Genomic DNA, 16645 nt, shown 5'->3' with positions numbered 1-16645 from the left:
TTCCGCACTACAAATTATTTCGTTCTTATTTCCACACGGTTATCACCAATTTAGTCCCCTTTTCTCTCCCCTTTGAGTCCGGGGCTTACCTCTAGCAAGCCTCCTCGAAGCGGAGGGTCCCGGAGCCGTCCCCGCCCGGTCCCGGAGCTGTTCCCGCCCAGTCCTGCCGCAGCCGCGCTGCCCTCACAGCCCCGCTGGCCCCCGGGGAACTTTCCGGGCCTGGCTACTCCCTCCCCGCGGCCGCCGGGGTCTCTTTTCCCCCTCCTCAGACTCCCTCCGGCATCCCCAACCCCCGCAGCAATGCGATTCTCCTCCTCCGCCTCGTCATTTAAAACACCTGAGGGTGGAACAGTAGCTGGAGGTGGGCAGGGGGGTTAAACGATGTGTTAGTGTTGTGCAGCCGGCAACGAGGAGCTTCACACCCTCCATCCCTTGTTAACCCAATGGAAAGCAGCGCCTAGCCAGTAACTTCCACTTACAAGTTTCACCTGAGCTGCTCTGATTTCTTCGGGAAAAAGCACATAAATCCTCCTGCTGATGATTAAAGTTATTTTTGCAAAGAAAAAAAACGAACAAAACACCAAAGAAGGGAGAAAAGTTCTATTTCCAGGCTTTTTTTTTCTCAAGGATAAGCCTCAAAATCCTTAACAAACTTTGTTATTCAAATATTCTTCCATAGCTGGAGATCATTCAAAACAGAACAACATTCAAAACATTGAGAACAGTTGAAATAAGACTTGCAAAAAAAGATTCTTAATGGAATACTATAACCCATACATGAACTTCTTTAAAAAAACCAAAAAAACAACTCAAATGAAATGAAACCTTAACATATAACCCAACATGACTTTTATCTAACCATGCTTTCTGTGATCTGTAATTTCAGTCAGTAGTGATGATGGATGGGGACAGAAAGCAAAGGAAGATTAATTGAATGGGATGAAATGCAGAAAAGGAGAATTTCTGAAGATTGTTTCCTCCCGCCATACAAATTCAACATGTGTTTTCAAGTTTAGTTTAATTAAGCTGTAATTATCTTCTGTGGAAGTGTTGGTGAGCAGACTGCTGCACAGCTGGAATAACACAGCAAGTATAATTACCGCACCCCATTAAAAAAAAAAAAAAACAAAACAGTTTAGGTATTACTAAGCAGTATTTTAGCAGGTTGTTTTTAATATTTGTAACCTGATGGATAAAAATCCCAAAGAAAACAGCTACAGCAGGACAAGAACTTTACACCACCCAACAACTGCCGTTCTCTCCCTCACAAAGCTACACCGAGCACAGAACACATGCACGTGCACATACTGCCAACTAGCTCCGCATAACTGCTCCTCAGGATGAGGAGATTACCAGCTTACCCTACAAAAGTTGTTCTTCTAGCTAAAGAAATGCTTTAAAAAAGAAGGCGACTGGGCTGGCCTGGGTGAAGTGTGTCAGCTGTAGCGCTCGCCCTGGAACCGCGGTGCGAAGTTCCTGACGCCCTCGTTCTCCTGCGTGGTGATTAAGTCTATAATAGCTGTCAGCACTGCTGTATCCCTGCATTTAATATCATTCCAGTCCACGGGATGGGGGTTTTCTATTTTTTCTTGTAGAAGATCATCAAGTTCTTGTCTCAGTTTCTGGAAAGTGTTGTGAAAAAGGAAAGAGATGGGCAGTTAGAGCTATACTCAGCATCAACGGAGAGGTTCCAGTGCCTCGGGCCCTCTGCTCTCCTGACCTTTACACGCGCTCCTCTCCCATCAGTTCATTTCCACATTGCTGTTTTCAGGATCAAACACTGTCTCTCAAAACCCAGTCTCTTTGATGAGAGACTACCAACTCTGGATGTGATGCCTCTAACAGCCCCCCCAGCACTTAGCTGACTATTTCAGGATTAAAAAGACTGGCTTAAAATAAAAATAAAATTAAAAAAAAGAGTCAGGTATGATTTCAGGGATCTAAAATTAAACAGTTCTATGGAACCCATTATTATTAACTGAGGAGCTCCACTCTGATGTTTCCATATCCATGTGGATATTTCCTGGATTGACCAAGTCATCCTACAGCTTCTCAGCAAAATTAAATCTCTTTTGTTTACTTTGTGTGCTTGAACTGCTCACCAGGAGTGCATTTCAAACATCTCCCTGAGTGAGGAATCAATAGGCACAAGGGAGTATCAAATCTAGATTAAGTGTATAAGTACAACCAATGTTACACTGAGCTTTCCAGGTACATTATTTTGAAACAGTCACCTTGACCAAGTTTGCTATTTTTTCTGGAGACTGGAAAACAATCCACTCATCCACAGCGATGGTGTCCTGGTCCTTATCCTTCTGAATGGATATATCCCCTCCAAAGAACAAGAGGCAGTATGGAGACACCTCCGTACAGTCATACAGGTAAATCTGCACAACAACAGAATTGTCTGATCACCCTCAAAATGCCTCAAGTGCCCTCAGTAATACTTAATGAGACTCCTACAGAATTCCAGAAGTTCCTTACTCAGTTACAAATTCTGAAGATGCATGAAGCAACTCAGTTCAAAAAAAGTTACATGAAATCAGATTGAACAAGGGGAAAAATGGTCCCAAGTCTTCCAGTCTTTCACACAGTGGTGAAATCAAACCAGATGCTTAATAATAATGAGAGGAAAAAATGTCAGCATATCGAGAAGTGTTAAGATTGGATTGAAATAAAAAAAAATAAATTAAAATAAAAGAATTTACACCTTTTATTGCCAGACCTTCAAAAACCCCAAATCCTCCAAAAAAAACCCCAAGAAGTAAACAAAAGAAGTTCATTATTTGTGGTACAATACCCCCAGTATCACAAAGGACATAATCTGATGGGGTGTACAAGGAATGGCCCAGGACAGGAAGGGCACAGCACAAAGGCTGTTCTCATCCCCTCTGAAGCCTGATCCAGCCTCATTGAAAAAGGGATCATAAATAAATCCCACAAGCACAGCCCTGACTCACGCTGCTGGTCCTCATCTTCAAATGGTACACGAGCCAGTTGTAATGGAACTCGGTTTCCTCCACGTTCACCGATTTGGGATGGATATTAACTGATCCATCTGTCTTGGTGCAAACTTTCACCCTTCAAAGGAAAAACAACAAAAAGTCTGATAGTACAAGAAGTGATAAATCAACAGACGGGGATTCCTGGGGTCTCTCTTCCCAAATAACCAGAAGTGACAGGGTTTGAACCCCTTTCAAACAGTGCTTCTGAGATGTTGTAACATTATCCATGGCATGGTAAGGGCACACAAATTATTTCAGGTGTTAGCAAGAATCCAGATGTTAAAAAATCAACAATCCCACCCTTCTCAAAGGAAGTAATGCACAGCCATGACTCAAACTGTAAAGTGAGATTCATTCATGCACTCAGGCCACTGCTTCACCTTGCCAAATTATGCCATGTAGAAAACACCCCGAATACAATCCAAGATTAAACAAAACCCTCACATTTTTCTCTTTTTGCTGAAGCTGGGCCGGATCTTTGCCACTTTGGGATAGAGGCCAGCACAGATGACTGCTTTGAGCAGCTTCTCATTACCTGCAGGAGACAGCAAAATAAGTGAGGCAGCTCTGCAAGCTGAGATTTCAGCTGGGATAAATTCCTTTCCCTCCACGGTTACCTGAGTTGGTATTAGATTTGGGATCCTTGGGGTTTCTGCTATTGACAAACCCAGCTGCAAGGAGATGCTCAGCAAACTGTCCTTTCATGTTATGCAGCATCTAGGAAACAACAGAAATTGTCCCAGAATGATGCTGCGCCAAAGGCTCTGCCTCTTCCCCACACACGGGATCCTTTCTGAACCTGGCAGGATGCTCTTACCTGCATGGTATTTGAGGACAGGAAATATTCCCAGCAATAGTCCTTCTCATTCCTGAAGCCACAACTCCGAGCCTCTTCCCAGCCCTAGGAACGAGAACCGCAGTTCCAAGGCGTTTGTTTGTAAGGGAACACACACTACAAACTTAGGGACACCGAAAACTGGAGGTCAACAAACAACTCTAAGAGGTTCCCTGCCAGGGAGAAAGTAAATCCTTTCATCTCTCTGTATATGTGCACACACCACAGTGCAGAAAAACACAACTTCACAACACGTTGAATCACAGCCTTGCTTTTTCCCTGGTGGGCAGTGACACCTGGCTGTGTTTGCCAGAGCACCCTTTGTTGTAATTAGCAGTTCTGGGCAGTAACTGTGTTTTCCAGGCCATTTATTTCCTCCTCTCCTCACCCCAACACAATACACCACAATGTCCAACACTTCTGAAGTTGGCTTCAGCCTCTTGCAGAGCCCAGAAAGACAAGAATGAACAACTTTATTCACAACCTGCAGCAAGGTAACTGTAACACCATGTTTCCTTTGTCCTTTTCAGACTTGTCCACCAGAAATCAGGTTACTGAGCCTGGAGACAAGATTATGCAACACCAATTAGATGAAAATCAGTTTGGTTTTATGTTTCTGTAGAAGCCAAACAAAAAAGCCTACAAAGCAAAAACTAATCAGCTTCTCCCTTAGGATCATCTATATTATCCAAATTAAAATTCTAGAAAATAAATAAAACCCACACAAAAACATGCTTACAGTGAAAGCATTCACCACAGTCAGATGGTCGCTCTTCGAGTTCTTTGACAGCTCTTTTCTTCTTGCATCTGCGATTTTCTCTTTGCCCTAAAAATCAGAACCTATATAATATCCAGACTGACATGACAGTTCTCTTCCAAATTCAGTTACATCTGTACAGCAGTACTTTGTACAGAACACATGAAAATTATAGTTATTTCCAATACTCCACAGGAAAAATGTTAACTCATAGTATGCAAGGGCAATCTCACTAGTAAAAATGTAATTACCATGACATTAATTAAAGTGCTCTTAAACTCTAACACCTCACTAAGTCCCAGCATCCTCCTGAGATTCTTAAACTCCTACACGGAATTGTCTTCTGTGAGACTTTACCAGAGGGATGACAAAAGGGTCCTTGAAGCTGAGGCTGGCTGCAATGGTCAGCACAGGGTCCAGGCAGCAGAACAAGGCTCCAAACAGGATCATCTTCCCGATGTGTGGCTCCACGGGCAGCCGTGCCAGGTGGACACCCAGGGGAGTCAGCTCCTCCTGCCTGTCCAGAGCATTCTGCCACGACAAGGGCACAAAGGAAAGAACAAACATGCCATGTGAAATGGGGAGGATTTCCTCAGAAAAGCCACTGGTACACGGATATCACCCACCAATATCCAAAGCAGATGTTCCTATTTATGGCTACAATTCATTTCTACAGTTATCACTGGAGCAAGCAGAACAAAGGTGCCATGAACCTCTCCTTGCCCAGCACCCAAGGGAACAATGACATCAAGGACAAGGGGCTGCAATGGCCAGAGCTGCCTGGCAGCACACAGTGCCACAGCTCTGAACACACAATCCTGCACATGAAGCAACGCCCTACCAGCTCCATGAGGTGATTTATGGCCAACATCACAGCATCACGAGACGGGGGGTCCATCAGTTTGCTCAGAAAATTGGCAATTCCACCAAGCTTCAGAATCTGAAAGAAAAATCAGAACAAAAGCCTACAACAACCGGAGAAAGACTGTTGCCTAAAATTGGTTACCAGTAACCACACTCATTGAAATAGTGTGAGTAATTCACAGCTTGAGTTGGAATTTCTTTAGTTAAAAACCTGGGACAAAAACAATGTATTAGATGTATTAGATGAAATTTGTAGCAGAAGGATCTACTCTTCATTCAGTTCACACATACATGGCATTCCTTCTGCTTGCATAAGGAATTCAATGCAAACTGTCAAAAAGGGAAATTCACACCAGTTCTAAAACTACCTTGTATTAAAACTCCTTTAAGAAATCACATAAATTGACTCACTGGCATTCTCACTGAAGATTCTCTGATTGAATGGTATGTGATATTTGGGGGTCAGCACAGCCCAAATTTTTGTTAGTGGACTTCACCTTTTATTGATACCAGATAATTCTATTTCCCCTGGGTTTGGTGCACCCAGATACAAGTGTGCATTTACAAAAGGTGCTGTAATTATTGGCTAAATATACTGCATTTCTGGTGTAATAGAATTTTGGTTTAACAACCCTATGCTCACAGTTGCATTAACTTACTCTCTCAACCACTTATCCCAATGGAAAAGTAGATAATAAATATATTTGAAGATTCCTCCACTTACCTTGATCTGTAAGCAGAGCTCTTCCAAGGGTGTCCTCAGAATCTCTGGTAGTTGATAATCATCCAGGAGGCTGGCACGCAGTCCATTGTACAGGTGGTAACAGTGGCCTGGCTGAACTCTGCAATCATTTAAAGAAACAATTCTTTGGAGTTTGGTCACTTGTTGGGGTTTTTTTTCCCCTATGAAACTGTGACATTATGGTTCTGTTTGCTTACAAAGAGCTTCCCAAAACTGCTCAAGGAATTAGAACTGAAGTGCATTCAATTGTAAAAGCCATGTCAGTCTTCTGAAACACAGAGCCATCAGCAGGAAAAAGGCATAGAGAACACAGAAATTAATTTTTACACCATTTCCACTTTACTGTATCAGCCTTATAGATCAGGTGTGAGAACAGTGAAAAAATTAAAATAAAATGCAGGATATTCTTCTATAGGAGGGAAACTAGAGTTAAACACAGCACAAGTCAATCCAGCTTCCTAGGAAGAGAAGGAAATCATTCCTTGCCCAGGAACAGGAGGCAGAAATGCCAGCACATGCAAATAATAAAGAACCTTCAGCACTGCTGGAAACTCAACATCCCCAAACCTCCCTAAGCACCCCACTGTTGCTACCTTCCTGCTCGACCCTTCCTCTGCTTGGCATTGGCTTTGCTGACCCACTCTGCTGCCATGGTACTGATGTTGTTCTGGGTGTCAAAGTGAGTCTCCTTTATCTTCCCCCCATCTATCACAAACACCACGTCATCGATTGTGATGCTGTTGGAAAAAAAAGAGGAAAAAAAAAGCAACTTTTTACAAGTGTGACCTAGGACTGGGTTTGGCCTCTCTTTGTTCCCTCCCAGAGTCAACAATTAAAAATCTGTCTTTAGAATTTCATTAAGAACTATGTTAGTGAGCAGCTCAAGAAAGAGCTGATTTATTCTCCTTGGTCTGGCATATGTCCCTGCTTGGATTCTGAAGAGAGGACAGGCAGTTCAGATTATCCTGTACAAGTCATTCTAGCAATTGTTTAGTATTCCTGTAGTTTAATTGTTCAAAACAATGTATTTGTTGAATTGTTTTAAACAATTATAGGAAAACTCTGTTTAGTCTAGAAATATTTCTAAAGACAGAATGTTATAAAACACAGAAACATATTTTTTGGAACATCCAACAGGTTTATACTTATCACTTCCATTTCTTTTGTTAAACACACAGCTTCCTGTGTGCCTTCCTGGCTCAGGGCAGGCAGGCACTTACCTGGTCTCTGCAATATTGGTTGCAATCACGATTTTCCTCACTCCTGGCAGGGTCTTCTTGAACACCTGTAATTATCCAGGGCCCATTTATGTCTTTGCCAAAACCAAACATGTGCTTCATTCTTTTTCTTTTTTGTAGTTGTGAAATATTGCAATAAAAGAGAAGCATACCTGAGTCTGGTTAACAGTAGGCATCAGTGAATGCAAAGGTATGATAATAAACCTATCTGAAAGTTAAAAATCAGTAAAAGATATGGTGTAAGCACAGAAACTTCCAATTTTACAGGAAAATCTATTAAGTCAATTATGCAGAACAGAGAAAATAGGCTGCAAGTCAGGCTACTGCTTCTTGCTCTGAGATCACAGGTATTTGTAGCATAATAGCAAATTCTAAAGTATAAAGGTATAAAGGCCTTTTTTATGATGCTATGACATAATGAGTTCAAGAAAATATATGGAGTTATGTATAGCAATTTAGACTTCCTTTTTCAATACTGGAGTTATTTAATAATTGGTCAAGTTTAATACACAAACTGACACTCAATCTTTCAATAAACTGGAATTCTGCATCTATGGAATGCATGCAAGCACAGTGCAAGTCGCCATCTGAACAGCCAAGAGCCCAGCCAAGGTGAGATGGAAATGTGAGAGATGCAAAAGAACAAGTTAAAGTGTGTCACACAGGCACAGAGTACTTGAGAGCCTGCAAGAAGGCTTCTCAAATCAACAGGACTGAAGGGAACTATCAGCAAAGCAGGGGAAGCTGCTCAAGGATGAAGTGCAGAGGCAGCACACACAGAATGGAGTTTAGTTTTGGATGAGAGCTCTCCCAGCAACAGGAAAGGACAAGAAGAAGAAGATGCAGGTCAGATTGTTTTTCTGATTGCCACTCCCACACTGAGAAAAATGAGTTGTTGTTAGCAGAGGAAAGATATCACAGACACACAAAAACTGCTGAACACTTTGGAGAGGAGACAAGGGAAAAAATGAATCCAGTGTAATTGCAGCCACCCCATGCAGGAGTCTGCCCCCAGTGCCACTGCCAGAACACCCACAGAGTTTGGGTTTTACCTGACTTAAACATGACTTGAGACATCAAGATCTCATGCAAAGTGCTGATGTTATCCCAGCCAGGCAGAAACACCAGAATTGCACCATCCTACGGGGAAAAGAGGCAGTGAAGGGAAGAGAGGTCAGAACACATCACACACTGCACAGAGAGCCAGCTCCTTGCACACTGATACATGGTGGGCACGTGAGATCTGAAACCTCACTGACCCAGCCTGGAACAGTCTATCAAGGGTTTTTTTCTATAGAAGAGCTACCTGCCTGTATTTATTTGAATGTAAGAGTAATTCAAAGCTGTTCACTTACTTAGAAGAGCAAACAAAAATTTCCCTTCCTTGTGTGTGACCATCCAAAGTCACTGCCCCCAGCTCAGTCCCACTGTACCTCCTCTTCCAGCACGATGTGTCTGATGAGTGCTGCTACAAGGTCCAGGTCCACCTTGTCATCATCCATCATCTCCAGGGCATCGATTGTACTTGCTGAATACCTGTGGCAGGGAAAGCACAGGCACTGGTCCCTTGCAAAGCCAGGGCTCCTGCTCCTGCTGCCTGGCTCTGAGTGAGCCACCTAGCCATCAACCCACCTCCAACCAGCTCAGTTCTCTGAGCAATTCCTGCTCCTCCAAAGTCTCCTCCACAGTTAGCTCAGTGTGATCATTGTCAGTTCAGAACACTTGAAGAATTTCCATGTCATGACTGAACTATCTCTGAACACGGCCTCTCTCCTCATTGATGAACCAGGGACTGACAATTTGTATTTAGGTAATGAACTGAAATTTAACCTGAACAACTCAGAGGCAAAGGGAGCTAATCCTGCTGTCTCTAAAGCACTTCACTGGTTTGCCAGCAAACTGTACAGGCAATTCCATCACCATTTTCCACAGCAGCCACTATTATTAAAGCCCAGAAACACAATATAGCACTAATTTGTCATTCTCACTTCAGAGCTGCCTGAAAACTGAAAGCAGAAGAGAAACTTGGGCCCAACCTGCCCTGCAGCTGCCTTAGGTAGCCTGGCCACTGCTGCCTGTAGATCTCCTCCTTCTCCTCCTTCTCTGGCCTGCTCACGTGGCCCTGCATGAAGCCCTTCCTCCAGTGCGTCCGGCGATCCATCTTCTCTGGGGTGTACCTTTACACAGGAGGAACAAACACAATTCCATTTGAAACTGAGGGAATTCAGAGCAGCTGCACAGTTTTCCAAACCATGGACAATAAGCTGTGCTTGAGCTACACCATGTGTAAGAAGGGTTCAGTTCCTCTTCTGACAGAAATCTTACAAAAGCAGGGACCAACCCTAGTAAGCATGAGAACATGTAGGGGAAACAAGTGAAAGGCAAGAAAGACTAGTTTGATTTAGAGACCTGAAATTTCACCACAGCAAGCGAAATTGCTCTCACCCTCAAGCCAAAATTCCCAGGCAGCTGTGTGCCACCTGTAGTTACTGTTCAAGGCCCCCTTAGAAGGTTTTCTGTTGAAAAATACAGGCAATTCTTCTTTATGCCAAGTTAAGCTTTGAGCACACATAAGCTAAGCCAAACCCCCCCAAACACTCTCTGAAATGATGTTCAGAAAAAACACTTGCCTCAACTTCTCAATGACATCTTCAAGCAGATATTCCACCACTGGGAAGGTAAATCCAGGGATGTGAATCATTGGGCAATGGTCTGTGGAGGGAGGCAGAACTTGGTTTTAAAATTACTGATGACATACTGCACTGAAGAACAGAAGCAATAAACATTCCTCACTATTTCTGCAATATAGCTGCCATGTCTACAGGACATTTCCAATTGTCAGGGAAGATGTCAAATTCACCCTCAAACAAGGCTGCTGAATAAAAAAAGCACAGGCAGCAGCAGGCAGTATTCTGCACACCAGAATGTTCAACTGCTTCCAGCTACTGGAAAAAGCTGGGAGACTGAACAACTCAAAGTTTAATGATTGCCCACTCAGAGCAAGAATGCTAAAACATGGTAAATATTCACTAGGAAAACACTCTGTGGATTCTGTTTCCATGACATGCCTGAAAAGCAAAACCAGAAGCAATATTGGGTTGTAATGAGATAAAACTGCATCTCCAGCAGCTGGCAGGTATTTGTAAAACTGAAGTAATTTCTTCTTTTGATACAAATCAATTATATAATTTGAGAACTGCACTATACTGTAGAAGCCTAAATTACTGAAGAGGAATATTTCTAGGAAGCATTTCACCTACCAAAGTACTCAGAAAACTTCTCTGCATTTAAAGTAGCACTCATCAGTATAACTTTCAGATCCAGTCGAACATTCAGAAGATCTTTAATAATGCTCATTAAAACATCTGATTGAAGATTTCTTTCATGGATTTCATCAAGAACTACATGACTGATGCTGGACAAGTGCCTAAAATAGAAGAGGCAGAAGTTAAACTTTTGCTTTTAGAAAAAATAAAAGGCAGAGCCATGACTGGAACAGCTCAGGACTCATTTCATAATTTCATTCAGTGTCTCATTAAACAGGAGCTCTTACTTATCTGACTGGAGCCACTGCAGGACAATTCCCGTGGTACAGTACAAAATTGAACCTTGTTTCCTTGGCAACCGACTGAAAGAGACACAATAAGAACTCCTCAGTTCTCTTCTGTATTTAACAAACTACTTTAGAACCTTGAAGCCCAGCTGCAGGTGCCACTGCAGACATGATGCAGATGTGCCTCACTCACAGCACAAGGGCAGGAACAAGGAATTAGGCCACTGCTGCATCAGTTTTGTGGGTGGGGAATGGAGCAGGGAGAGGCCCTGACTTGCCAGGCACCCTTTGCCATCTCCTGCACGCTGAGGTGCAGATCCCCACCTGCTGCAGCTCTCCAGGCTCAGCACAGAGGGCACTCACACACACAGCAGACACATTCTATGACTCCAATTAAAATACGGGGAGGGCTGAGCTCTCCTCTCACCAGCAGTTTTGCTTCAACAACAGGGTTCTGGTGGTAACACTTCAGATTTTTCAATTATAGCCGACTACAAATGTGAAAGCTTTTCCTGTGCAAGCTCCTGTTGCTGCACCTATTACATGGTCCCAGAGAATTGATGCATAAATATGTACAGCAAATACACAGCTTTCCATAGAAATATGGTTTGGAGCATTCTCCCCTTCAGCATTTTCACTTTCCCTTGAAATTCATTGATTAGGGACATCAGTTTTATTTCTGCCCACGGCAGAACCTTCTACAAGAGATGAAAACAGGATTTATTAGACACAGCCTAACTCAGGCCAGTCACTGTCACACAGGGCATAAAACACAGTAACTGCACTCAAACCTTTTCCTAAAATTCAGAAACCTCATTCCTTCCTCACAGGAAGTCCTTCAGGGAGAAATATCAGCAGGGAAACAGTTATTTCTCTTTAGAACTACTTTTTTAACTGTCTCCTTGGGCTAACAGCAGGCCCTCGCCACCAGCTGCTCACCTCTGCAGGCGGATCTGGTACCCGGTGCTCCTGCCATTGCCACAGCCCTCGGCCCTCTCAGCAGCCACTCTCTCTGCCACCTGAGGGGGAGAAAGAAAATCAGGCTGATCTGCGGCTGAGCTGCTCATCAGTAGCAACACCTGGAACTGAGATGGTTTGTAAATAACAAAGAAATGCCTTGAAAAGCACCTTTTCTCCTCCCCTGAGAGCAGCAACTCAGGGACATGGGCATTAGTAGCACACTCCCCTTTCAGCAGGAGCTCTGACACTGAACTATCAGGGAGAGCAACTGCTGAGCACTTGAACACCAGATTCTTTCCTGCTCATTAACACACCTCTCGAGGGCCTGACACAGCATTAGTTTTCATCTTAACTGTCATTTGCACTGCCCAAATCCATTAAAATCACAGATAGAACCCATGAGCTAGAGTGAGGGAAGGAGGAGGCTGCAGTGCCAGTGCTTTGTGGACGGACATCTCGTGAATATCGGAACAGGGCACACTGACAGACTGGCTCTTTGCAGGGGACAAAGCCGAGCACTGGGAAGGGGCACTCACGGAGATGGCGCTGATCCTGCGGGGCTGGGTGCACACGATCCTGCAGGTGGAGCCCAGGCCACGCTCGATGTGATCATCCAGGATGAACTGGGTCACCTGCGTGGTTTTCCCGCAGCCCGTCTCACCGCTGATCACCGTCACGCGGTTGTTGTTGATCAGCTTCACCAGCTCCTGGCCCACACAAAGACACAGCAATTACTGTGCTGTCCTTGCAAACAGATCGTAGAGAATCTTGAGAATTCTCTGCACCAGTGGGATGAACTCATGAGCAAAGTATCAGCAGCTCAAAAAATGCTCAGATGCTTCTTGTAATACTACAAAAAAGTTTAGTTTAAACCTCACAGAAGTAATTTCTGCACATTTGCACTCCCCATGTTAGGGTTTAAAGCATACCCAACCTCAACACTAGCTTTAAATACTTTAGATCCTGTATGTAAACATGAAAGAACTAAAATGAAAGCCTGAAATACATTTTTAACCTTTCTGCTTCCTGCTCAATTCCTGTAGATCGTTGGAGACTGAACACAAGAGTTTGCCCCGTTGGACTCCAAGCCTGCACAAACTAAAGGTTTTCAGCACAATATTTTAACATTTCTTGTACCAACAGGAACAGTTTCCCAGCCTCCTTCTCCCCACCCCAAGGACTGTTAAGGGGAGTATGACTATTTTAAGAAACAAATGCTAACAGAAGGGACATGATGGCAAATAGAGGAACTGTAGGAAGGAGCTCGCTAATCACCCACTGAGCCTGCTAAAGCAAACATATCAGAATACTCCATTTCTACTGCTTCCAGGGGACATCAGCCTAAGAATTAACACCAATTAATAACAGCCCCTACTGTCACTGACCTTATCCTGTGGCTGGAAAACTAAAGGCACTGAGGGCCAGCAGTGCAGCCATTAAATCTGTGGTTAAATCTAAAAAAGCTTAATTGGCATTATATTCAATTCTAAAGCGGCTAACTGTTCAACAAAGGGCACAATTTTATACACAGAAGAAAGCGTAACAATCTGAGTAACCAGGAACCTTCTAGAAGATTAACTGGCAGAAAAAGAAGACCTGTAATGAACTGTATGTAGCAGCCATGTATTCCCCTGATATTGCCAGTTATGTTCCCATGAGAACGCTGCACTGAGCCCCATATCACGGTCAGAGAGTCCCTGGCACTGTGTGGAAAGAAATCCCCCCCAGGGTGGGAACCTGGGAGGCTTCTCCCCTTCCTGAAGGCCACCAAGGCTTGCTGCCTGTCACAGGGCACAGCTGCTTTCCCCTGCTCTGGAGCACGGCACCACCGAGTCTCTCTCTTTCAACACACTCACCTCTCTCATCCCGTATGAGGGGAGCTTCTCTCTGAACCTCTGGGGAAAAAGAAAAAAATGTTTCCCTTTAAACAACTTTTCAGCACTGAAGCAATAGGATAGATTTCACCTCTAATCTGGGCTAAACTGCAGAATAATGACAAACTGCTCAGCAACACTTGTATAAACACAGGCCCATGGGAAATAACTTTAATTCCATGTCTGGTTTCAGTTTTGTTCAATTTAGAAAAAATATTTCATCCCAAGAGTTCAGTACATGATAAGGTAGGTATAAACAGGTTAAGAACAGAGCCTGGTATGGAAAAGAGAACTGGTGTTCAGGGTAAAACAATTTTCTGTCTGTGGCTGTTCAAAACAAAACCTCTGTTCTGTTTTGAAGGCCATTCCTTCAGAGCCCAGTGCTGTGATTTCAGTTTCAGACACAACTGCAGGGACACAATCCATAAAAAAGAAAGAGAAACCCACCCAATGAAACAACATGTCAGCCTCAAATTTCAGATTCTAACTGTTTCTGAAATTTGTAATTTCCCATTTCTAACCACTGTTCTATTACTGAGTATGAATTTTACGAATTCTAGAGATATTTTTTAGCAAAAGTAACACCATGACAACTTTCTAGTAAATTGCAAAATACTACATTTTCAGGTTAGCTTAATTTTAAAAAATCCAATTAAAAGTTTTCAACTTAACACAGGGTAAAGTACCTGCATTTCAATATATCTGGGATCAGATCTCTTCTTCATTAAGTCTTCTTTAAGTTGCTCATCTAAATCAGCATCCTGCTCGGTTTTTTCACAGAGATATTCCACATCCAGATCCAGGGATGTTTTTTCCCAGGCTGGTCTCTGTCTCACAGGAGCTTTTACAGCATGTGGTTTCACTTTGGCAGGCTGTTCTGGAGCAGGGCTGGAATCACAGAACAAGAACTTCAGATTCCCCCAGCGGTGCCTGGCCACATGCAGGGTGCAGGTTAATCCAGCAGTTAATGAACCAACAGTGCATGGCAACAGAGAACGATGGAATGGTTTGGGTTAGAAAGACCTTAAAGCCCCTCCAGTGTCCCCCCGCCATGGCAGGGACACCTCCCACTGTCCCAGGGGTTCCCAGCCCCAATGTCCAGCCTGGCCTTGGGCCCTGCCAGGGATCCAGGGGAGCCACAGCTGCTCTGGGTCTGTCACTACAGTGAAAGCCATTAAACCAAATAAAGTCTCAAACTACCAACCACCAAAAACCTGACATCAGGATCTAAAAAACAACACATTATTTTGTACCAAACAAAGCTACAAAGCAACAAAACATCATCAGAGAATTACTGCTTAATGCCCTGCCCCCTAACTGGATCCCTCAGCAAATGGAGCCCAAACCCCCTCATTTCAGCACACTGGCCTATTCCAGCTGTTCCTGAAAATCCTTAATGAATCCAGAACAGACCCTGCTTCAGACACTGCACAAATGTCCCAAGACTGCACAATACCTGAAAACAAAAGCCAAAAGCCACCTCTGGAAGAGTAATTCCAGAAGCCAAGGGAACTGAAAAATCCCATATATCTACTGTCATAGACCCTGAGATGAGTTAAAAGTTTTATGAGTTTGAGTAGAAATTTAACACCCCAAACTCAGCAATAATGAAAGAGTTTTACAGCAATGACTACAACCATCTCATTGTCTCAGTGCGACAATACATGTGAAAAACTGGAGTACATTTGTTGAGTCAATACACTCAATAAAGGTAAATAACTTCTGACACATCTTCCTGCCAGCTTATGGAAAGGTTGTGCAATTCAATACAAACAAAAGAACCGGTAATTATATCTCTTTACCCTTCTTCATCCCCGGACCACCAGGACATGGCTTCTTGCTCTTTGTCGTTTTTAGTCTGGACAGAATTCAGCAGCTGCACGATTTGCTCTTCCCTGCGCTCGTCCATACGCACGACAGCTCTCTAGGGCAGGGAGCACAGCGTCCATCAGCGTCCCCAGCCGTGCACAAACAACTGCGTTAGCAAGGGTGTGTGTGCCCGAGCCTGCCGAGCTCCCCGGCACCACCAGAAACCTGCGCTTTGGCCCAGGGGCAGCTGCAGGGCGTACGGGCACACACCCCCGTCCCCCGAACGCGTCCCCGCGTCCCTCACCTGCTGCCGGTCGGCGTCCCGGCTCTTCTGGCCCTGCTTGCGGGCGTACCACAGCCCGATCTCGCGGCCCTTCAGGTGCCCGGGGTGCCGTCCCCGCCCGCCGGGCCCGCCCGCCGAGGAGGAGGCGGCGGAGGCAGAGCAGCCATCGCCGCCCCGACCCCGGCCGCGGCCGCGGCCCCAGTCGCGGCGCTGCTCGTAGCTCATGGCCGCGGCTGCCGGCGCGGGGCTGCCGGCTCAGCCCGGCCCGGCACGGCTCGGCCCGGCGCGGCCCCACCTCATCCGCCGCCACCGCCCGCCTCATCCGCCGCCACCGCCCGCCTCATCCGCAGCCGCGCTTCCGCCCGCCCGCCCGCAGCGCTGAGGGACCCGGGTTCGAGTCCCGGCCCCGAGCCCCGGCCCGACCTAACCCGACCCTCCTGGTCCCCGGTTCGAGTCCCGGCCCGACCTAACCCGAGCGTCTGGTACCCGGGTTCGAGTCCTCGCTCTGACCCGCCCCGCAGGGTGCGGGTTCCAGTCCCCGACCGGCCGGTGTATTGCAGAATGGGGAATTTGTATCGTTTTCTTATCGTTTCATGTATGTAGTATGCGAATATGATCTTTGCATACTTTCAGGCCTCATCAACAAGAAGAGAGATTTAATCCGTGAAACAAAGAGCAGCCAATGAGCTTTAAGTGATGTCCAGGTGTTATTAAAGTACTTATGG

General features: G+C 44.8%; 1 protein-coding gene across 1 annotated transcript; it reads right to left on the bottom strand.

Moving 5' to 3' along the window:
• Positions 1-585: 585 nt before the first annotated feature.
• On the bottom strand, positions 586-16147 carry DHX36 (DEAH-box helicase 36). The gene is made up of 25 exons (XM_005525142.2): positions 15942-16147; positions 15631-15752; positions 14515-14716; positions 13811-13849; positions 12491-12661; positions 11934-12013; positions 10995-11069; positions 10702-10868; positions 10072-10153; positions 9478-9618; positions 8875-8977; positions 8494-8581; positions 7594-7649; positions 7424-7488; positions 6797-6940; positions 6186-6303; positions 5439-5537; positions 4955-5128; positions 4580-4666; positions 3823-3906; positions 3623-3722; positions 3450-3540; positions 2961-3081; positions 2235-2387; positions 586-1622 (listed from the first exon to the last, which is right to left on the bottom strand). The coding sequence occupies exons 1-25, from the start codon at positions 16143-16145 to the stop codon at positions 1437-1439; spliced, it is 2952 nt and encodes a 983-aa protein (XP_005525199.1). The 5' UTR covers positions 16146-16147; the 3' UTR covers positions 586-1436.
• Between the last annotated feature and the right edge of the window lie 498 nt (positions 16148-16645).

This window comes from Pseudopodoces humilis, chromosome 11 (assembly GCF_049639895.1).
Source record: "Pseudopodoces humilis isolate 2021_Gansu_Grassland_sample_001 chromosome 11, ASM4963989v1, whole genome shotgun sequence".
NCBI lineage: Eukaryota > Metazoa > Chordata > Aves > Passeriformes > Paridae > Pseudopodoces > Pseudopodoces humilis.
Note: the sequence above shows the minus strand (reverse complement) of the source record. Positions and strands in the feature narration are given on the sequence as shown.